Below are 24,831 nucleotides of genomic sequence, written 5' to 3' on the forward strand. Positions count from 1 at the left end.
ACACCAGAGGCTAGACTTGGCTGCATTAAGAAATGACAGGTAATCTGTCTTCCAAGGATGAAAAGGCAGCCGTTGGGGATACTCTTGTTTCCTCCAAAAAAATCAATAAAGGTGGTGGTTTTACTTGATAGAAACCATGGTGAGAAAAACGGTTGTGAGCGGAAAATATATTTTAAGAAATGGTGAAAAAAGCATTTGTTCTTAAAATGACCAAGGTAACAGTAAAATGCACCGGATAAATTGAAGGCAAAGGGGGTGAACATTGGTAATGACATACAACTAGAAAACACTTTTCTTTACTGTATACTTGACTGTGCTTTCTAGTCTCCCATCCCACCTGTCTAAAGAATGGGAGTGTGTGTGTGAGAGAGAAAGGGAGAGGGAGAGCGAGAGAGAGAGAGGGGGGGGGTGTCATCTGTGGCAGACTGGAGGAGTTCTGATATATTTCCACAGCTCACCAAAACTGACGCACTGACAGCCTGGATTGTTCTGTAGCCATGATAAATGCCTCATAAACAGATGCTCCAAGCCCGTTAAATGTGTTAAGTCTACATCCACACTCAGATAGAGGTGGAAAAAAATAAAGCTGGCCATTAATTGAATGGGTTGCTGTACTCAATACCACACTAAAACATGGAGATGATTCATGTTTGCTCCTCTAACGTGTAGAAAAAATGATCACATTTAAATGCACACCATATTCCTGAATTAATCTGAAAATGAAAATGTTCGGCTGGCATAAGAGCCATATAGACAACTACCATAACCCAATCATTATATTCCGGTTACTAAAAATGACTGGGTCTTGAAAAAATGTGAATCAGAAAATGCGCCTTCAGAGACTATTATTTTATGTCTGTGCATGTTCAATTTAAAAGAAATCTTGGTGGCTTATTTGGTTTCTGTACTTACCAATTTGGCAGCCCTGGCACAGTACAGCAGGGCAAAAAACAATTCTGGAGCGAGAGTGAGACCAATATGTGTCTTCAGATCAGTGAAGACTTCAATGTCATGGAATAGATCAATGAGCAAAACATGGCAATAATGACATTTTAAAAAGGCGTGTGAAAACATAGAGACAGCTTTGTGCACACTGCTGACCAAGTGAAATATTGCTGGGAAACTCTTAAAGCCACCTATTCTAAAGCTGAAAAACTAATTAATATCATGCGAAAGCAATAAATGGCTGATATGATAAAAGTGACAATATGGTGCACATATTCTACTCAGACTGCCTGACAAAGACAATCGATCCTGAGGTTCATCATTACTCATTTCATCCTATCGTAGGCCATCTGAGACAGCACTGGCTCAGTAAATCTCATATACTGGCCCTGGTGACAGGTTGAGCCTCCAAGAAAGTTGCATGATGTCCTCTCATCTCATGCTGGCTTTCTACTACCTTCAGTAGGAGACCTTTAGGAGGGTTGATTGACAGTGCCTGGGCAACAGACCTGAAAAACAAGCAGATAAATCCACCTCTGCCTACCAAGTGCTCCTCCTTTCACCCATCAATCAATTAAATGGTCAGCTCCTCCTATAAATGTAAGCCTATCTGCACACCATTGTATGAATAGTTGGGGGGGGGGGGTGCAGTAGTAATATGAGTTTCTGTAAAAGAAGTTGAACTGGGGGTATATATATTACAAACAATATTATTAACTGTTTCCCTGCATCACAGAGGCCTCTTCTAAACAGCTGTGCACTTACTGTGTGCATGGAAGAGTTGCTTCAGAGGGGATATTCCTCATATTCATATTATAATTTTTAACTTTAATGTGACAGTTCCGTATTGAAGGATTAAGTAATGAAGTTGCTACACTATACTACCATGGAACGATAAACTATTGTAGCTCTGATAGTAGAGTTGTAGTTTCTTTATTTAGTTCCATTTATCTCAGGTCACACATTTGGCTAAATCTGTTGGTGTGACTCAAAATCACTTGACTATGATTGTTACTCAAAAATAAGACTCAAACTCCAGAGGGCAAGCACCTCAAAATTCTCCCTAGGATTGCAACACACTATTTTGGTATTCAAACTATTTGTAAATTATGCATTGGAAACTACTTTTCAATGCATAATTTACAAAGAATTTGAATATTTAAGTTTTTGGTGTTGAATTATTTCATTCAAATACATCTGTTTTTCTGTTTTACATTATATTTTATTGTGTGAAGACAAGGCAAATCACATGGAATGAGCTGTGGAGCATGGAGTCTAATAGGCTAAGTTCCATCATTCGAGCCACATATGATGTCCTGCCCTCTCCAACCAACCTACATGTCTGGTATGAAGAAGACCTAGCCTGTCTCCAGTGTTAATTACATTTCACAGGCTAATCAAGTCGAATGATTATCAGAAGAAATAAAACCATCCAAACACAATTATATAGGTTTTTAAGTTGATGAGTGACAGTCCCAGACTCAGATTAATGTACAAAACAAAACAAAAACATGACGATGACAGCTCGATTGCAGACTCTGAGTTTACGGTGGGCTGTGTAGGGGTATACTATCCACTTTCTGCTATGCTGACACCTGATGATGCATGCTTACACATGTGACATAGGTGCAATCAGACATCTCTCTTTAGCCGCCACTTGTGTGGGCGTAAACATGTGACATGACATGCTGTACGAAGTTGCGCGTGAATGGCAACGTACAACATATGCGTCGGGGGAATATTCTGCCCTATGACAGTCTGGCAAACCTCGCAGTGTCCCAGTTCAACCTCCCTTTACCACCGCTGCTGTTGTGGTCACAGACCTGGTGGTACTTTTTTCGTAAGTTTTTCAGCTTGCCGGTAAAATTCCGTCATCCGGTGATAGCCACATCGACCAAGCTCCTCTGTGACCTTTTCATACAACAAGCCATCCTTAACAGTCCCGTGAGGTGGTTATCCACGGTCCTCTTGCCAGTGATGGTTAGCAGCTCCCTGATCTCAGTGGCTCCCCAGCTCATCTTGCTGAAGTGACAATGCATTGGAAGAATATTTAGCTCTGAGATAGTCTGTAAATTTCAAAACAGCAGTTTGCCATTCTGGCTGCTAGCAGCGTTGGTGTCGACATTCTCTGAGGTGTTTGATGCAGGAGAACGAGCGAGCATAATGTTAGCAAGTTTGCATCATCATCGACACCTCCACCCACCTCACACCAAGCCGGGACATTACCGGTTTGGATTCACATAGCAGTGGAGGCAGTAATAAGTGTACCCTCAGAGGAGGAATATTGCCGGGCCAATATTGACCCCCAATTTGCTCTATCACTCTGTCTGAAACCTCAGATTGAGCCACAAAAAATACAGGCAAATTTGCAGCTCTGTGGTCAGTGTGAAAGGGCCTTTTGATTTCAGCCATGCATGTATTCATTCCCATCCTTCCTCGCGTGTCAGCAGTTCTAATTATGAACACCACAACAGGACTGCAGAGTTTGGGGGAGGGGGGGCTGCTTGGCAGCATCATTTATCAACCAACAGCAATTGGGAACCTGACAAAAGCTTTAAGACATATTATTCCATGAGGTATCCTGTGTGTGTTGAAAAGCCGTCACCTGTGACTGCTCCAAAAGTCCATCTGTGTGTGCAGGATAGGAGGAGCAAACAGTGACCATGTGAGTCAGTTCAGAAGTGCTGTCTTATTAAATTATCTCTCAGCCTTTTACAGCGAGGCCCCCACCCTTCTCTTTCCATTTCTATCCAAGGCTAAACATTTGTCTTTCCATTCATGGGTGAATTTGTATTCCATTGAGATGGGTTCCTGGTGGCAGACAGAGGGTAGGAGAGAGGGAGGGTGGGGGGAATGGGTGCAAAGTCCGCATTTGTGTTTGCTGTTTTCCATCTCATTGCTTGGTTACAGCACTCAGCAGGGAGACAAGACAACTCACTACTAGGTACTGATAATTCAATGATCATCTAATATTTGAAATAGTCATTATCATCCAAAATCTGAAACTAAATAAACATTTTAATAATGCATAGATTTCTGACTTTGTCCTTGATTGTTATAGATTGTTAAGCAGCATCTTATATTTAGTTGATGACTTTCTTTTTACTCAGTCAAATATCCTTACAATTTGAATACATAGATTGTCGGCGTAGTTTTCTACTTTCTACAAACTAATGCTGTCCTTTAGCATACATCAAACCAAACATGATACCTATTGTGTTACCTCCCCACAGAGCTCTCTTTGATTGGCCAGGTGACTTTATTTAGCAACACACCATTAGGTTGACATAGGAACGCCTATCATGAGGCGCACCACTTTGCCTTAATCAAACAGCTGAGGAGCTATAATCAATAGTGCTATTTACATAATACCAGGCAGCAAAAAACAAATGATACCACCTATTCTGGCATTATAACCCCTGTGGAGCGGAATGGGAAAATTCCATCAACAGGCAATGGATATTTGAAGGCACAATGGCAATATTCATTGCATTCATAACTGAACAAAAACTGGTCTAAAATGAGCAAAACCTGAGTTTTGTAGCACCATCTCCTGGATTTATGATATCTAAGATAAACTTCATTGGAACACCTCAGGCATTCAAACAGCACATTCAAGTCATATGACATGTTCAATGACTGATTTACAAGGTAAATCTCCCTGCTTGAAGTTTCACATGTATTCACTTCACCGTGTTATATGGGAAGTTTGTAAATAAGACTCACTCTGTCTTGCTATTCTGAAAGGAGATGACGCAACCTAAGAAATAAGCAGACAAAGTAAAGATTTAAGAAAAGTTTTTGAAATCTGGCAAACTGAAGGAATCCATTGAACCATTACTTCAAGCACCATGGGATTATGGAATTTGATAAAAGCTCTTAATTTTATGGCAAAAATGTCATTTATAAAAGCCTTTGTCACTTTTAGCCCTATAGAAGCAGCACTGTTTTAGGATTGATCTGGTACTTATTCCTGTTCAGCAGTTTTGTGCACTTACATTAACCTATCGTTTGTCATTGCAATAAAATAGTGATGAAGAAGACTTCTATCTGGAAGATATGTACTTTTCAAAAAATTCCTTGTGTGTGTTTTAAGAGGATAGGAAGGGCATAACAACAGATTTGTTCAGCCTGAAAAAGCACACATGGATATACATGGCAATTTCATATTGCAAAATTATTTACTGTACTTGAAGGCCTTTACATACAAGTGGTATTTTGCATCAAATCTATTCACACTGGCATCAGCTCATTCATGAGGAAACTGATGATATACACTGAACATTTGCAATGTCTTGATGCAAGGACAGTGTGGACTGGTTGATGGTGCCTCTAAACAAGGTGAGCACTCTTCAACTAGCGTGACACACATTTTCTTCTACTCCCTGAGTGTGAGGGTGTTTTCAGCTGGACAGAGATCCATCCACAAAGTCCTTAAGGGATCCTCTATAACTTTTTGTTTCTCTTCTTCTTCCACCAAAATTAGGTTGCAAATAAAAAGACAAAACATGAAAGTGCTGATAAACAGTTTCCCTGCACCTTAAATTGACATCTTGATGGGACGCTGTCAGATACAATGACACACAGGGCAATGTTCTCCAAATGGACATTGTGGAGGTAGAGAACAATCAATTTCCAGAGCGGATAAAACCTGAACCTTCTGTCATTTGCAGGTGATTTAATTAACCCTTACAGCCCGATCGGCCCGCTGCTGGGCCGAAAAAAAGGTGGACGTAATTGGGCGCAGTAAAAATGTACTGAAATTTGACGGCAGTGTTTACTTTCAATTTTCGATCAAATTTTGGACTCTAATGCTCACAAAACAGGGTCCGGTGTCTGTTTAAGTGCAAACGTTACCTTTTTATGGTGATTTTAATCTGTTTTGGTACGAAATCGGGACATTTAAATTTTGCGACCACTGCGGAATCAAAGTTGAATAGTGTCGCGTAGACTTCTTCTTTACCGCAGTGTTTGTAGTCTTTGGAAAGGGGAGAAGCTACTGAATCGATCGACACCTACCATTCCAAGAACTACAAATCCCAGCTACGTAAAACGTCGAGCGTAAAACCTGCGCAAACTATGCGCTCTCGCTGTCTTTTACACGCAGTGCACCACAGACGAAGGCAGACCGCTGAACAAAAGCCAAAAGCTTCAATAGTTAGTAGTAGACAACTAAAATCAAAATTTATTGTAATTTGGAGCCAGTTTTCATCAGAGGTAGAAAATAATTCCTTTGGCACAATTTGAGTTCTCGCCTGGGTGTATCCTTACAAAATCCTTGATGTAGGCTTCACTGTTAGCCCAAATTCTATCAACTTTGGTAAATTTGTGGTCCAGGAGTGGATGAAGCTAATCAGTGGTGTCTGGGTGCATGAAATCATTGCATCATAGTGTTTTCCTCCGTCAAAAAAAAAAATTTTTTTTGGCGAGAGTAAAAAACATAATTTTTCCTCTGGTTTATTCCAATTTACTCAGGCTTACTGACAGATACAACACTTCTGACACTTGGAACACATTCTCTGAAGTCCCTAGATGTCCAAGGACACAAGAACATGCATATAACCTTTAGTAAAGTGTAGTAATTACACATTTATTATGGGTATGTCTTTTTAGGCGTTTTTTTCCTGAAAATATGCTGTGAGTGGATGAGGTTAAGCTACCTACAGTAATGTAACAGCATGTGCATGTTAAAATTATCATTTTATTATTATGTGTATTATACATTTACAAGAGCAATGTACTGAATTCACATCTAAGTAGACAGAGGAAAACTAGTGGGAAACTAATGGTTTTGCATTTGCAGTGAGAGCTAAGAAAACTCAACCTCATTCCTCATCCAAAAATCTTCTTGCTGTTTTTTTTCTGTCCCAACAAATATCCCTTTAAAGGATGACAACTAATCCTTAGAGTTTCTGAGAATGCAACAAAATGTTTTCACAGATAATTAAACCAGTCAGGCAGTAACCTTCTGAAAAACAATAGCTGAGAATATCCAGGACTGCCCTGCTGACATTTAGACTGTTTGTAAAACTGTCAACCCTTTTCAGCGGTGCATGAAATCCATGGTCAGTGGCTACAGTTTAGTAGAATTCTTTCTCAGGATTTGTGACAGAATGACAGCACACTGTGCACAAAGGCTTTGATTGCAGGAGCAGAAAATTGAGTGATTTGAAATGCACAGAAATTCAGGCACAGGCACTCTTACTTAGGCTGAGATGCAACTCAATCCAAATTTATTTTATCAACTATTTAAAGACATAACTGAGCTTAGTTACTTTTCAAGTCTTACAATTAAATGAGCATAGACAGAAAATTGTCTTCCAACAATAAATATTTAAGGGGATAAAGCACCAATATTAAAAGAGATGTGCTCTCTGTACAGCATAAAGAAACATTATCAGCCCACTCAATGTATTACAGCCATTGTCTGACCCTAAACAATGATATCCAGTAATAATAAAAATAATGAAAATGTCAGGAATTTAGAAAGCATTTCTGATCTGTTTGATGAGGCAAATGAAGGTCTACTGAAGCGACTGTTGGCTAGCTCCTGCTTAAAGGGTTGGAATGATGTACACATGGCCTCCTATAATAATGTTTCCCATTTCTGGAACCCAGTGCATAGGTTTCAATAGTTGTCATGAATCATGAAGATCAAAGAACAAAAACATCTTTATCATGTCACATTAAATCAGTTGTGCACACAGTGCTTTTCATCTATCTTGGAGAAATGTTGGAGCAATTGTGTATGCGAAAATCCTGCAAAATTTGTTGTTATCACGTGGTACAGCAAACAACTGGGATGTCAACAATGAGTCCTTGTATACTCATCTTCACTTCTTCTATTGTAACACAGTCATCTCAGGTTTGAAATCACTTCCTGTTCTGATCTATGAGTTCTGGTGTAAAATGAACACTGCATAAAGTATAGGAGAACAGGTGTTGTCTTAATGCACATCAGAAAAATAGTTCACATAGATAATCAGTTGCCCAAAAGAACAGCCTGAAACAATGATCATCACCTCCCACATGCCTCAAAGAGAATTCTGCTGACCTGGATTCACAACTCTGCAGCTCTCACACACCGTCACTCTCAGATCAACCTCTGCAATAACAAACTCTTCTATTACATGCAAATCTGTTTTGACCACAGTAACACCTGCATTTTTGTTTTGAACTTGAATTTTGAACTTCTGACAACAAAGATTGACTGGACTGCGACGCACTCAATGACCAACCTCTGCACTAAATGACCAACCTCTGCATGCAAATACATATTAAAATATAACATGGCTGAGATACTACAAATCATGTGTGATTTTGAAATGAACATTCTTAGAGAGGCAGCACAGATCCATGTCTGTATCTTCTCTGCAGGCATGTTCGTTATAATACCCTGTTCATAGTCCAGAAAATATATATTGAACACATAGTTCAAATACTCCAAAAACAGTGACACAAATCCATATGAGTGAAAAGTCTGTCCCTCACTTGATGTTTCTATTCTGCTCCAGATTGCGCTCTCTTTACAAAAGCAAGATTGCCACAATGACTAATCTAAATGCTGGCAGTGCAAAAAGGGCAAGGGTGAATCTCTAAAACTCAGAATCTCAGACAGTGTGACCAAAGTGGGCACCAACAAATTCCATATGTCCCTGATGCTGTCCACCAGTCTCCAAAACACAACGTAAATCTAAAACATGGCTTGAGAACACAGCTGTGGAGTTTTTGGCAGGTAACATGTAACACTGCTGTATGATAAGGGTGATTTTTTTTTTTAAATGAAACATAGCATATAACAAAGCGCTCAAACTTTCACTGATAATAGTGTGTCATTGTCATCATTAACAATACACACACTCACCCACATAAGCAACTCACCCCACTGCAAAGGAGCCAGCTGAAGGTGCTCCAGGACCAGCTGGTTGAGGACTCCTTCTACACTGGCCTCTCCGCTGCGCCGCAGGGAAGGGTGAGGGTGGTTAAAGACAACAACATGAAGCGGTTTGTGCATTTGAAGAACTGAACACCTTTGGAAACAGTGTTGTACGCATAAACGTTTGGGAAGATTTGGAGTCAATTCCCAGTGAACGGAAGACACTTTTTTTTGCAGATTACAGACAGGTGAAAAGAAACCAAGGCTCAAGCATGTGGCATTCTAGTTCTAGTAGTCTAGTAGTTCTGCTGTCTAAATGGATAGAAACAGTAAGCTGCACCACCTAAAAAGTAATATACCAAGTTCCTGGATCTTGGAGCTATCAGTAACTGGTTTGTTTTATCCATCCATCCATTTTCTATACCGCTTATCAGTTAAGACCAGGTACCCCAGACCCCACCCCGCCCCACCACATCCCCTGTTGCCAGGGTGGGGTGGGGTTGAGTGGGGTTGGGGGCTGATGATGGAGCCTGTCCCAGCTGACATTGAGCGAGAGGCTTATTTTTCGAGACATTTGAAGGCTCAACTGTTCAGGGAACACCAAGGCACTTAATTTTGACCCTTCGCCTCTTTGTCCTCAGGAGTAGAATGAGTCAGAAGGTTTAAGACTCAGCTCTTGGTGACTACTAAGCACTGACAATGTTGAATATTGAATGTTTTGAATGCTGAAATATGTTTTTGACGTAGAATTCTTGGTTGAGGTCAGTTGTGTTTACAATATATTAAGACCCCCCCCCCCCCAAAAAGGCACTTCTTCTGCCACTAGATGGCAGCACCTGCAGCCAATCGAACAAAGCACTTTGTCGTATTTAATAAGGTTTGTCCCTCCTGTCTAAATTCTTGATTGTGTTGTACATTGCTTTGGAGAAAAGTGTCTGCTAAATGAATTTCTAGAATAGTAAATTTGTAGAACTAAGGCCACCAGAAGAAGGGGGACCTTGGCAATTCACTGCCCAGTTTCATTACTTCCAGAAGAAGGAGCAGATCCTCTGACCAACAAGAGAAAGGGTTGACCAGTTCACCTTCCAGAGGAAACAGATCCACATTTACCCTGATGAATAGACAAACCATACCTGGTCAAAGGTACGTTTTTATATACATATGTTTTCAGGTACATGGGTGGCATACATTTTTAACAGGTGAAGGGTGGGAGGAAATGGGTAAGGGACTGTATTTCTTAAGTAATTACTCTTTTCTTTTATTGTTTTTATTCTTTTTTCCCCCCATTCTAATCTTTTGGATGTATTTCCTTGGCTAGGTAACAGGTGCACATTCCAGACTAAGGGTGCACTTCAGTTTAATGGACATCTTGGAAGGAGTCTTGCTCAATCACATTTCTGCACCGTAATGTGATGCTTGCATCTGGGGGTCCTAATGATTGCCTTATCAATTTTACAATATGGAAGGGTAAAGCATCCTGTAAAATGTAAAATGTAAATGTTGTTACCTGGTTGGCATTGCTCACTGTAAAGGGACAGGTAAACAAATTAGGTAAAAGGTAAAATAATTAAGAGGGGAACACATACATATACTGGTATGGTATGTACAAAATAGGCAGTATGTTGGGTTGGTTGGGACATGGTTTCAAAAGTAACTACAGACCAAAAGGGAAGTTTTATTGTAGTTTTTGGCTCTATACAATACTCCTCTCATTCTAGTTAATGTCTATACTCTGAATTGGGATGACAGAAGGCTTTTGTTTTCCTGACTTTCTTTCTAATATTCTCAACATAGACTCACATTAGGTGATGTTGGGGAATCTAAGCAATGTTGAACATGGTGGGTTAGCTCACTTCTCCTTTGGTGATGGTTTTTTCCAGTGCACTAAGACAAAAACAAATAACTTTCCTGAGACAAACCTAACCCCAGATATCACTCTTAGCACTGTATGAAAACCTTAAATGCATTTGTGTGTTGCAACATAATTTCATATAGTTCAGTCCTTCAAAAAAAAAGGCTGAAACAACTGGAATAGCTACCTAACTATATTTTACAGGTAGATAAGCTGCACTTATCATTGGAAGGGCATGGATGGTCATCACCATGACAACCTAACAGGTGTTGCCCATTAACCTGAGACTTCAAAGGCATTTTCTCCCTTTGACTCAATGACCACTTGAGGCAGTATAACCTCACAAATCAGAATCTCAACTAACATGCTGATGATTATTTTGGGATTGCAGGGAGTATGTCAGATGTAACAAACACCATCTGAATGATACCAAAATGGCAGTTTGCCATCTTAACCTTAAGTACACCAATGTCATGTAAGGTAGGTACAGTACGTGCTCTCTAGTGCCACCTGATGGATAACAGGAAGTGAATTTTTGCACCAAAAACTGAATGTTAGCTCGCTCCTTTATGCAAAATCCAAATGTTCCTGAGTTCCACAGGGGGTTCAAGCACCTACTTAAAGCCGCTTGTGGGTCTAGTTTCTCACTATAATTGGAATGGTAAACCCCCCTCAGAATTCCTATGGAGTATTTAAAATGAACAAAGGCCCCTGGGGCCAAGCATTGCCCAGTTTCCAGCTCTATTATTACTTTTTCTATTTGCTAATATTCAAAATATGCCTTATTAGTTCAACAGCTCAATTCTGAACGCCCCCAGCTGGGGGAGATAGAATGACTTTATCGCAAACACACTTCACTAACATCTTTATTCAGCGCTTCCACTTTAGATCATGCTATTGAGTAATAAGCCTTAACGATATCATTCTTTAAGACCTTGGAACAATTTAGGAAAATAATTGGTTTGCAATTAAAGTCAACTAATAGGAATCACACATTTCCACCATTTCTCAGTGATTTCACATTCAAATGATGGGGAGAGCAAGGGCTGAATACATAAATAATGTTTTGGCCATGTTCAAGAAGATATCTCAAAAATACCATGTACCATCATTGCACTTCTATTGGTATCTCCAAATCCATGACATTGTACATGATAAACTACCTCAATTTCTATAAGCATCAGAGGATTCTACCCTAGATTCTGCAGATCAAACTGCAGGATAAGGGAGTTATACCCAGAATATATGATATGCTCTCAGACAGTAATTGTTCCTCCCTTGATATAATCAGGTCTCACTCAGTGGATGACCTTGAGGTTAAGTTCATAGAGGAGGAATGGTGTTCAATTCTTGAGCAAGTCCATAAATCATCTATTTGTGCTCGACATGGGTTAACTCAGTTCAAGGTGGTACATCACCTTCATTATTCAAATGAAAAGTAGAATTTATATTAAAACATGTTAATGCACTGTGAGCTCAATGTTAAATAATTCTAAAACCCGGCTAAATCATCTGTGGAGGACAGTCAGTAGATGCAGTCGAGCAGGTTTGGTGTCAACTTAGCAAAAAAAAAAGTGTGTGGAGATTAATATATTTTACAGATTTTGAGGAGATCATAGTGATGACTGTCAAAATTGTTGCCAAATTAACGGATGTGAACATTCCACACGTTTGGTGCACTTCGATCTAAGTTGTAGCATATACAAAATATTTTATATTTTAAAATTTAAACAGTTGCATTTGATGAAGTTGGGCATATGCTTCTGTGTACAAAGTTTGGATTATTTTCATGCATTAGAACATGGATTCCTTCAAAGAAAAAAAAACAGAAAATGAAGAGCAAATGTCAACACAAGAGTAAGAGTACCAATGGTATTTGTATTCACCTCTGGTGCAGATCCCACTGTGGGCTTAGGAAGAGGTAAAAGTCCCACCACTACGAAGGGAACAAGCGCACTGGATTTATTTAATAAAACAAAAAGAGAGCATTGTTACGAGTCAGGATGTGCCAAAATAATAATTTCATCTTGTTTTCATAATTGCTGGAAATCAACATTATAGGTTAAAATCAAATTCCATTCCCAGCCCTCTGATGAGTCAGCTGTTTGCAGTATATCAATGTATGAATGCTACATCCAAACAGATATGACTGTTATGAGGGCAATTATCCCGATAATATGTGATGATAAGGGGTGATGATCATTTTCACAGCTCACATTTGGAATAATGAAACGAGTAACACCTTGAACACAACACCTGGGTCTTTTAACCTTTGGCAGAGTGCTGTTTGCATGGTGAAAGAGAGAGAGAGGTACCAGATAAACAAGACAGAAAAGTGCTTTGTTATGTGCTTGCTGAATCATCCGATTCACAATGAATCTCTTGTCATCAGAAGACCCTTCATAGTCATCCCATGAGCAAATTATGGTGACTACAAAGCGGACTGTTTGGATATAACAGCTTCACTATTTGAAGGGATGATGTAACAAGTTTGGTGCTGGTCTTGGGAAATTGAATAAGTAATCAATAAAACACCAAATAGCGTTCCATCCAATTAACAAACTGTAAATTTGAACATACCCATTATTTTCAGCTGTGAATTTAAAAATTTTCATCTGATTAGAGTTGCAAGAGTGGATGTGATTGTTCTTTTGTTTTGACTTGATTATTTATTCGCTGTTCACCACTGAAAAACCTTAGTGCACAGCAGCTTCCCTAAGTGTCATTTTTGTGTTTATTAGGTTTGATTAGACAAACTAAGCAACAGAGAAATAAGAATTCATGTATTCACAAATGGGCATCATGTTTTAAATTGGCTAAAATTATTAAACAGCCAATATATGCAACAATAAAAGGAGTGCTATCAGACTTGATGCCGATACATTTGGGTGTCTTTCTTTGTCCCTGCCTACATGCTGCCAATTACTTGTAGATTAAACAATGGTTATAATAACGAGAGTGTTCACGCCTGCATAAAAAAAAGAAAAACATAATGGCAAATTCTGTTGCTTAGAGAGTGGATTCTTCATTTACTGTTTCTTTCATTGAGTATGGTGAGTGACAACTGATCAGCTGTGGAATGAGTCACAGCACGGCCCACTCTGAGACTAGTGGCTTGTTTTATAATATTTTACTTAAATGTCAATCCTGGCTCAACAAGACATCACTTTACAGTGTCAAAGCAGCAAGTACAAGCTATAAGCTTTCCAATCTGTCAGTACAAGTTCCCTGCTGGCCAGAGGATCTCCAGATGCTGGATCCAGATGCCCTGCATTGCTGGTCTGACAGATCACAACAAACAACAACGTTCAACAAACAGAAAGCTGACCTAGTCTAATTGACAGCTTAAAATTATTACCTGCCTCATAATTTGGTAGATCAGTTATGAATGTCAAGCTTTCTACTTCATGTCTGGCAACGGTCAGCTCTTGTTGTTTCCACTGATAAAGGATATGATGGTCCAGCAGATGCCCAGCTTGCTGTTGATCTGGCAGCCCTGGGCATGCTGGCGCTCCTCCTCCAGCTGTTTAGGGTTAGTGAAGTGAATCATCTCTTGGTCCGGCTGTGGTAGATTCTCAAAGTCAAACTTGTCAACCTGGATGGCCATCCTGCAAGAGCACATGGGAGAGACACTTAGAGTTAGCGTCTACTTAGATTATTTCCAACTGGTCAGTGATATGGTTACATAAGTGTTATTTGAAGCTTATAACTAAGGTAATAAGGCTTTACATTGATAAAGGTTTGTAATGGCTCGGATCAAAACTGAATGGATATTTAACAGATAACCAATATTTAGCTGATTGAATCAAAAAAAAAAAAGTATACAGTACTTTGTAAGCAAACTTCTGAATTTATGAAAAAACAAACTTGACAGGAAAATGTGTGGCACTCCAAAGAATTTCTGACCCATTTGAACAAACATTCTGGCCACAAGGGAAACTGGAAGGAATGACATGAGGTTGTGGCTTGATAACTGATTGCATAATGATGCCTCAAGCATTTAATTTAACATCAAATGTTAATTAGATTAATCATTAATAAAAGTCTGTTCCACAAGTGTTTTCTCATTATTACTACCACTGGAGCTGAGGTGTTCCCGGCTTCATGAAATCATCACAATCATATTAAAGAATTACAAAACAGATCTTTCATTATTTTGTAAAAATATTTCTTTAGTCATCTCCAAATAACAATTTAGTTTTCCTGAAGCTTTATTATGTTACAAATATACAAATCCCTGCCGCTGTGAACGAAAGCTGTCAAATACCCAGAGCACAACGGAGATACTGCAGTAGTCACCATAAATGTTTCACTCCAAAAACATGGATTGTATTTCCTAAATGAGCAAAATTGTGTAAATAAAGCCAGTAGCTGCGCTTACAATCATGACATTTCACATACTCATTATTATATGCAACCAAGTTCACCATAATGAAGCTTAAATGTAAAAATAAATCAACTTCGCCCATCAAACTTTTAAATGATATTGTGATGCCACTATTTGATTGATGGGATCATGTTGTTGCAGGGTAACGTCACCATTCTGATTGCTGTAAATTTATACATGTTGTCATGATATTCTTGCATAATGATGCATGATCCACTTTCCTTCACTCATTCAACATCCGTGGGCTGCTTTACATTGACCATTTATGGTTGAATCAGGGCTTGTTGAGGTCAGAATGTGAGGCTGATTCCACAAACACACATTTCCAGGCAGACTGTAATTTATAATGTGCTGTAGGATGTCCTACAGTACGTCGTTAACATCCAGTGCAAGTATGCATGGAAGGTCTCTAACCATATATTAGTCTTTTTGGAGCCGGCGTGTGATTCTTCTCATCTTAAAGCTACAGAGTCACTTCACGGGAGAGACACCATGTCTCCAGCCTCTTGCCAGTGTCAGGATGAGTGACAGGCATCACTTCAAGTGGTAACTGACACATATCAGACTACATGAGCCTGTTGCTTGCACAGTCAACAGAATGAAAACATGTTTAGCCTGCAGTCCATTTTCTCCCGACCTCACTCCCATCATCTCTACTTAGAGAAAGACACAGAGACTGAGTTTGGGCACTAACCCAAATGTACCTGGACGTTTATGTCCACAGGTAGCCCTTTTGCTATAAAAGGAGTCTCGGTGCTTCTGACTCCACTGCTTTGACAGCAACCACACTAGCCAGTGCATATGATTTAATTGTGAACATATTCAAGAGCAAAGGGCTTGTGTTTTGAAAATTCTGTTTGATCAGCAGCTTCATTTCTGCATTCCAGTTGGCCATATGACAGCTCCCAAAGGAGTTATTTTCAGCTGCACAGAGAGGAAGAGTGGCTGCACACTGTCAGATTTTCAGAGCTGGCCAGCGCTTTGTTGTGTTTTCTCTTAATAGCTATCATCATTTCCCATCATCTCTCATCTTCTCTCAAAAGATGATTACCTGCAACCAGAGATTATGTGAACACACCATTGACTGAGCTGATTATGACACTTCTTTTTACCTTTGATGTCTGGTCATTATGCTGCTTTGAGTTAGTCAGCAGGTATCATTACAGACAATCTGTTGCCTTACCAGTCGTTCATACAGTATTGTGACTCATTCACCAAATTACATTGCAAGGGAAAAAAAATCTCCTGACGAGTCCAGGGGGACATGCACACATCAAAGTAAGGTGGCAGAGAAAAGGCAATGCAATTATCATTTCATAGCCTTTACAACAAAGCAAAAAAACAAATAACAATTAAGACTTCAAAACGAAGTTAAAAAAAGGAAAGCTCTAGGTCTTGCTACACCACACTCAGATATATACACCTTTGAAGATTAGTGGCACTAGGCTTATTTCATGACTGAAGTTCCATCTTCAAATGACTGCTGCTTTTCATTTTCATCCTCAAAAGCACACGACACAGCCAGCCTAAAAATACCATGTTACGACAACGCAAACTGGCCCTAAATAGGAAGACACAATGTGGCATGGTGTGGGACTGTTTTCATTTGAGAAGCAATTAGTCAGACAGCCACACTGGCACTTAAAATGTGATCAATATGGAAAGGAATGTTTTCAAGAAAGACAACCAAACATTTAGCACTGCAAAGGTGAAAAGCCTTTTATTTCATATTTCGGTGTTATTTTATGTTGGTCCTGTGGTGGACTGGCTATCCATTCAGGGAGAACCCCGCCTCACGTCCGAAGGCAGCTGGGATAGACTCCAGCCGCCCTGAAACCCTTAACAGGATAAGCAGTAGAAAATGGATGGACAGATGGAATATTAGAAAAAAAATTATCTTTCTTGTGTCATTATTCATATTCATCTGAAACATTGAAATTACAATAGTTCGATTTTTGCTGGGATTTCAATAAACAAATATATGTTCTTTCAATAATTCTGTACTTAAAATGTTGTTGGTTTTTTTTGTAGAATATGATTTGCAGGCAAAGATATCTCTGAAGCCCTCTTTTAAAGTAATCGTTTACCCTGCCCTGCTAAATAAGTAGATTTACTTTTATCCATCACTGGCCTTTCCTGCTATTTTTCTATTTTGTTGTTTTGTCTTGTTTTTAGCATTTTTTCTACTATCTTGTGCAGGTCAATATTGTTAGGTATGACTATTGGATTGTTTTAATGACTGCTGCAGCAGACCAAATTATTCCTTGGGGATAATAAAGATTCCTTGAACCTTGAACCCATGTATTATTGCCCTTGGCCTTATTGTGACTTTGATAAAAACGTTAAAAATTGTCCAGCTCTATGATTTACTATGTACATTTTATGATATTAATATCGTTCATGTAATTTAACTGTAAAGTTATAAATGTAATGATGTAAGAACTATAACAAAGTTCTGGTCCAATACCCACCCCACATACCCTTAAAAGCTTCCTTTAAAAAAAAAATTCTCATTAGAACAGGGGAGCATTAACAGGCCAAGATTCACCGGCATACGTCCCACCATCTTCCCTCCTCATTGATTTGATAGTGGAGTCTTTTAAGAATTAGGCTATATCTGAAGACTTATCTAGCCTGTTACAAGGCTTTTAATAACAACCTGTGAGCTGAGCAGGGGCCACCGTGGAACATCTCTAGCCCTAATTCCCAGTCCATTTCGCCTCTCTACCTCTCTACTTCCCTCCATCCCCTTGCTGATAACACCCTGCTCATTCTTTATTCCTTCAGTTTAGAATGGTGCCCAAATGAACGGGACATTATGCTGATGGATTTCACCCAAATGTCTGACATGGTGAATCAGTCAGCCATTCAATAAATGAGGAACGAATGAAGGCTACATGCTGTTGCTGACATGAGAAATCAGCAATGGTATTTGCATATGCATAAAGATCGAGCTCTATTTCTCTGTGGGTCAGCTTCTTAATGCTAGCATTTCTTTTTTTAATTTATATTTTCATGACTGACAATCTGCTTGAAGTTAAAGTGGAACTAAATTCAGAGGTGGTCAAGGCTAACTGTGACCAAATTTTTACAGTGGTGTGCAAGCATATGCATCCTGAATTCATCCTAGGCCACACTGAAGGTCTGCCTCATCAGCTGGTGCCCTTTGTTTAAGCTGGAATACAATGACTGAGCATGTTGCATATTATTACAATGTCTGGTCATTTGAAAAGTACTCTCAGAGACATTATTATTATAATTATTATGACTGCAACAAACATGTTTGGTGAGTTGGTTTGTTAGGAACATTATGAGAGATACACTTGGTTCGGGTCGTTGTGATTTCTCTCACTTATGCTTAAGATCGGACTGATAAACACAAGTATTGCCAGCTGCATTGCTTACTTAAGTCTCTTGACCATCAGCGAATATTGCTCTCTCAGATCAAGACAGCTATTCCTTTAGCATTGAAGATTTCAGCAACAGAGTAAGGAGATGTGTCGATCGATAAAAGCCACAGCAAAAAATAAACAAGTTGCATTTTCCCACATCTTGAGTAACATACTCAGATGTGCCACTTGTAATGATTATAAACAACCAGCTGGTTGGGTAAATATGGCATTAACAGAAACGGAAGTTTTGGGTTTATTGCATACTGCAAATAGGGAGGTGAGATACGTTAAAAGCACATGATTTTAGCCCAGGGTGGCATCCGTACAAGGTGTATGAATAGCACACCATTTGTAAACCCATTTGGTGTATTATCACGATGCATTTTGTGTTTTCTGCCTGTCACTTAGAGACATTAATTTAGCAAACCATTGTTGATTTACGATGTTTATAATTTATTTCTGTTTCAACCCAAACCTGTATCTCCGCCTACCCTTTTTGGTGCCTGAACCTAACCAGATCTTAAATGAAGTGCTGTCAAACCAATAGTAAGATATTGGTTTGCATTAGTCTGTCAAAAGTATTCGGACCTAATATTTCATGGCTGTAATCCAAACTCCGATCAGCTTTCGGAGAACCGCAGGCAAACTCTCCCCTGCATTGGCTGCTAACTTATGATCACATAGTGGGAGACGGACGCAGCAGCCAGGAGCCAAAACCCATCATTGAAAGTCGCCAGTAAATATCTCATTATTCAGCTGAAACTGAAACTAACGCAATGTGACTAGTTTGTGAGTGTGTTCTCAAACAATCAAACTGTTCAAATATGAATGAAAATTCTGCTACTCTATGGCCTATGTCTCTCATAAAATGTCTTCAGAGACACACTTAATTGTACTTTTTGGTTGTAAAATTAGATTGCTTGTTTTAACTTTGCTACTATATTTAAAAGAGGCATAACTTTTAAACACATTACCAAGAGATCAGATCGTTAAGATGGTCTGTCCTTGCTCATGGTTTGCAAAGCAATCCAATGCTTGTAATAAAATTCAGAAATTTATCGTTTTGGTTAAATAACACAAGGATAAACAATGGAAGGCATTTCTGTTTGCTACATTTCAATTTATCTTTGGATTCAGGATGTTGGGGTTGTTGGCTGGATGGGGTTAGGTAACTGGTGCTGTAGTGGTCACTTCTCAGAAAGAATCAATTTAGGCAACTGACTCACCTCTTGAATTGTATTGGTCAATATTTACTTTCCATCTCTTCTTTTCATTCAGTGTTTTATTTTTAAATCTTTCACCACTTCAAGTGCTTTCGGTTGGCTTAATAGAACATCGTATGATGGCACTTTTTTTATATACTTTGATATACTATAATAATGCCGATGTGCCCTGACAACTGTGATAGTTGCTGCTCCATCCCCTCCACCATTCTGGGGAGCACCACAGACTATAACATGCAGCCTCCATCACATGTGAATTCATCAACAGCATCTTTTCACATGTCAGCGAGGAGTTACACTGGGTGACTGCAGCGCATGAGAGGATCATGTAATTCTTTTCGATGTGGATGCTGGGGAGCAGCTCAAAGACATCTACCACTCATTGAGCTGTCTATTAACATTTCATTTCTCCAAAATGAAAAGATTTTTGCAAGAATGCCACAAGCAAACTTAACGTACTTTGAGGCCATCTAAACCAGGGATGTCCTGACTACTGTTTTGGTATTGCACCTGAACTAGGTGCAAAGTTGCCCATGATTGATGGATTTCAAGAAGAGCAGCAAACCCAAGCATAAATCAGAAAATATTCTCCCACTCTGCTGTGAAGGATCATGATGCAGCACATTAGCCCACTAGTTCATGTATAGTAGAGCCTACCAGAGTGAGTGGTTACTTTAAATGGTTATTTTTTTCTGCCAAATTTTAGTGTTCATTTTCTACGCAAGCACTAATGTTTTTGTAGTCCCACGTTTGCAACACTTGCTGAAAGCCAGAGGATGTGCCTTTAAGCATTTTAATGTGTATACATACCCACAGTGCACATTCAATTACTCTGACAGTGACCTTATTTGGGTTAATCAGAAAATGATGTTACATTGCAATGGGGTACTAAGTGTTAATATCAGAATATTTTAGTCCATGTAAATGTATTTAATGTGTTCATTGAGTGTGACCCCTGACACTATGTTGCTAATTACCCCTATCCTGCCATAAACTGTGGCAGTGAATTCCTTTTAATGGCAGTAATAACACCAGCTAAGGCAGTAGCAGAGAAATGACCCCCTCCTAATGCTGCGTTACCTCAGACCAAAAGTACACCGTAATCACAATAAAACATACTGGGTCACCTTCACAAATTGCCAAATCATGGATCATTTCAACTGTTGGAGCCAAAACTTTCCCCATGGTCATTAAATTGCTGCAAGCTCAAACATCCCAAAATTGACCGGACAAATTTGATTTTGCAAACAAACATTACCAGTTTATGAGAATAAAAAAAAAATTGAATGAATTTCACTGACTATGTAGGTGTTGAGCATTCTAAGCACCATAGTGTTTATGTAACTTGGTACAATAGTCTGCTACCTGTCAACTGCTATGGCTGTTGTTAAACTGCTACTGTTTTTCTATTTTAGCAAAGGTCAAAAGTTATTTAGCTCTCAATTGAAAGGTCTTCAGTTGTGGTTTTGCGACCATGTGCGCAGGTTTTCTCTGGTGTGCGACTGTAAGAATGCTTTTAACAGTGTGCACTATTTGAATGCCCTTGGCGTGCTATAACAGAACAACATATCATTTTCCAACAAACCTTTTATTACATCATTTTTGCATCTTCCTTTAGAACAACCATTGTGTTGTGATAACAGGGAGAAACTGAGCATGAATACTGTTCAGAATATGTGAATATATGTTTCCACACAGAGAGATATTTTTAGCTCACGTGCAAGAGCTTAAGGGCGGAGATCCATGGAGGCCTGTGCAGAGGCAGGCAAAAGCAAGTCTATTTTTAGACTGCGGCTGACTCTGTGTAACCCTTTGTTTGCAGCGGCTGCAGAGACAGCAGCCCTCCCTCTATCCTTGTCTTGCTCAAAATACAGAGCCACATTACAAACAAATCCTTACAGTCAGGGGTTAAAGAAGGGAATGTGATACTGGAATTGTGAAAAGAGATAACTATGACACTAAACCTAATACTAAATTACTGCCCTTTTTAGTTTATGTGAGCTGTACTCAATGACAACACATGCTTTACCCATAAGTGGTTGTCTTCTAGGAAAATACATTTACAGAAGTTGGTGAAGATGAAGCATATTCACAGAACAGCAAACAGATATATGTATATACATACATATATATATATATATATATATATATATATATATATATACACATGTATACATATACACACACATATATATATATATATAATGACACACTTTAGGTGGTGTCAAAATAACAGTCAGTGCTCTGAGACAGATAGATGATTCTAGAAATTCTCTATTGTGACATCATAATGTTCTAACCCATCTCCCAACAGTCAACAGGACTACAGCGCCCCCTAGGGAAGGTATAAATTCCAGAAAATTTATGAGGGGAAAAAAAAAATCCTGGATGCAGGGAAAATATGACAGTGATGTGAGGCTGAATTTAAGGAAGAAAATGATCAGCAGCAGATGCACATCACAATAGTCAACTGTCATCAGTGTTACAAGCACTGCCCCTACACCAATTCATCAGCTTTACTGGACATCACATTGGTTATTGTTCATGTTATGAACATTTTGTACTTCTTTGGCAAATTGGGAGAGAGAGATTGAGAGAGAGAGAGAGAGACAGAGAGAACTTTGCTTTTCAGGTTTGAAAATCACATGATGAAATCCATACGACTGGGACTGTTAAAGATACATTATGTGCTTTGCTGTCTTTAAAAGTAGCATGAGACACCGGAAAGATGGTCACCATGGGAACAAGCTTTGTTTGAAAGCCTCATGAAATGAGGCATGCTGGCCCTTGTGGGCACTGATCTGGCAGAGCCAAAAGGCATGCCAGATGAAATGAGAGGAACTTTTACAGTCTCCTACTCCCCACTCTACTACAGATGTTCTTACTCGGATAAAACTGCAAGATAATAATCATGGAGGGCATTGGGAATTAGTTAAGGTCAAGGGGGTGGTGCTGTGATTAGAAGTAAACCCCCAAAGTCTTATTTACATCTCCAGAGACATGCAGCTGTGCTGCTGAGAAGCAACAATGGTAAGAATCAATCTGGTTGAAAGAAAAATAAAAGATATTTTCACAAGATTTAGCTTTTAATCAGACCAAGGAAATGCAGCATGATGAAACAAGTGTTTGTCTGTTTGAACTGGAAATCATCATCAAACAAAGTGAATCTTCCTGGATAAGACACTTCTTTACAGTTTATAATTTTAACTTTGCATATGCAGCCTTTGGGGCGGTACCGTCGTGCAGTGGTTAGCACTGTCGCCTCACAGCAAGAAGGTTCCAGGTTCGAGCCCTGTGATGGACTGGAGACCTGTCCAGGGTGATCCCAGCCTCTTGCACAAAGGCTGCTGGGATAGGCACCCGCCCTCTGCGACCCTTTACAGCAGTGGTTCCCAAACTTTTTTGTCTTGTGTACCCCTTGAGCCTTTTTGTCATACCATGAGTACCCCTTCACTCATACGTGTTCATGATTCTCCAAAAGTAGAACATAACAAAACTGAATATTCAACGCAAATCATTTTATTTCATCTTCTTAAATTGAACATTTAATATTCAGGCATTATCTTCTTATTTAACTCAAATTAAACATAAAATTATGTTGCCATCAAGGCAATAAAAATTATAAATATAAGAAACAATATTATAGTAAACGTTTGTATTATTAATACTGTATTATTAATACTAATATATTATTATTATATTGTTATTATTCGTGGAGTTATTTGCCAGGACTTCACCGCAAAAGTAGCACTGAGGCTGCAGTGGCTCCGCAGACGTCGAAGTGAATCCATATAAAATATAGTTTTCACTATACTGCCTTGGTTTAGGTTTGGAATCTTTCTTGCGTTTGTCGGCGGGCTCTTTTCCCCCTCCTGGATCCACAGCAACTGGACGTTTCAGCCATTTATCCATGTTTACCTGCAGCTAAACAGGTTCCCGCTGTTTGATTTTGGTATGGCTGTGCAAAAGGTTATTTTCTCCCCAGGGAAACAAGTCATAGAGCACACGTACCATTTTATTGACAGACTTATGAAATGACTAAGAATATTTTTTATTATCGTGGAAATAAATTCTTAATTTTTCCACGTACCCCCTGCAATGTGCTCGCGTACCCCTAACCTGGTTGGGAAACACTGCTTTACAGGATAAGTGGTAGAAAATGGATGATTGGATGGATGGTCACAGTACTCATACCATGAAAATCTGATGCATGACGATGCATACTGATGAATGAATTCTGAATATTACAGTATCAATATCAAAAATTGAGGACAAAAATTTCCCTTAAGGTACCTAAAAGAAGAGTTTTGCAAATCTCTTAAAACAGAACAACTAATCATTAAAGTCAGTCATGCATTTAAAATCTCACAGTGAATGAGGAACTTGTACAGTACTGTTATTTGTCAGAGGAATGTAGATTTGTGTCACGTTACAATGAGGCAGCTGTCAGGAATTTGAACATTTTTTATCAAATGACAAAGTCTGTGGTTAACACAAGCTTGTGATGTGTCAACATTTTGTTCTACATCATAAAATCTCAATAATACCATGTATATCTTTAAAATGTGTTTGTTAAAAAATGACTAAGACTACAGAGATTGATATTGAATGTCACAGTTGTTGCATAGCATTACTTTAGCTTTGTAGGTGTAACAACTGTGTTTACATTTCAAAAATCATAGAAGCTGTACTCATTTTATGAATATTATCCTGCCCAACAAAACATGTCAGTTACAAGTGTCCAAAGAGCTTATTTTTTTCAAAATTCAGAATCTTGTGTAAAAATCCAATGGGCTTAGGTTGAGGGAACCTAAGGCGACATTAACATCTGGGTTGGTCTACAAATACATGTCATCAGTACAGCATTCTATTAGTCTAGGGGAGTGGTTCTCAAACATTTTTAACCAAGTACCACCTCAGAAAAAATAAGCACACCAAGTACCACACTATAACCAAAGCAAAAGAAGCTGAACAAAAATTCAGCCTTATTATATTTTAGGAAAAAAAAATGTTGATGAGTCAAAGAAGTTCCAAGGTTTTTTTTTGTTGGCAAATGAGACTGACTTAAATATGACTTCTTCTCAGGGTTCGCAGCTTTCTGATGATGTGACTTTACAACCTTACCAAGGCAACAGGAAGAAAATGGCTGCTTGTGT

At 39.0% G+C, this 24,831-nt stretch overlaps 1 protein-coding gene across 2 annotated transcripts in view; it reads right to left on the reverse strand.

Annotated features, from left to right (window-relative positions):
- trappc9 (trafficking protein particle complex subunit 9) overlaps positions 1–24,831 on the reverse strand; it is a 242,188-nt gene that overhangs the window by 65,072 nt on the left and 152,285 nt on the right. For both annotated transcript variants that reach the window (XM_086193247.1, XM_086193246.1), the window contains 2 exons: positions 14,128–14,281; positions 8,827–8,917 (listed from right to left, as the gene is read on the reverse strand). In XM_086193247.1, coding sequence (XP_086049373.1) covers positions 8,827–8,917; positions 14,128–14,281 — 245 coding nt within the window. The remainder of the gene's footprint in view (positions 1–8,826; positions 8,918–14,127; positions 14,282–24,831) is intronic.

This window comes from Aulostomus chinensis, chromosome 22 (genome assembly GCF_037954235.1).
Source record: "Aulostomus chinensis isolate RoL2024-O1b breed Wild chromosome 22, RoL_Achi_v1.0, whole genome shotgun sequence".
NCBI classification, from domain to species: Eukaryota; Metazoa; Chordata; class Actinopteri; order Syngnathiformes; family Aulostomidae; genus Aulostomus; species Aulostomus chinensis.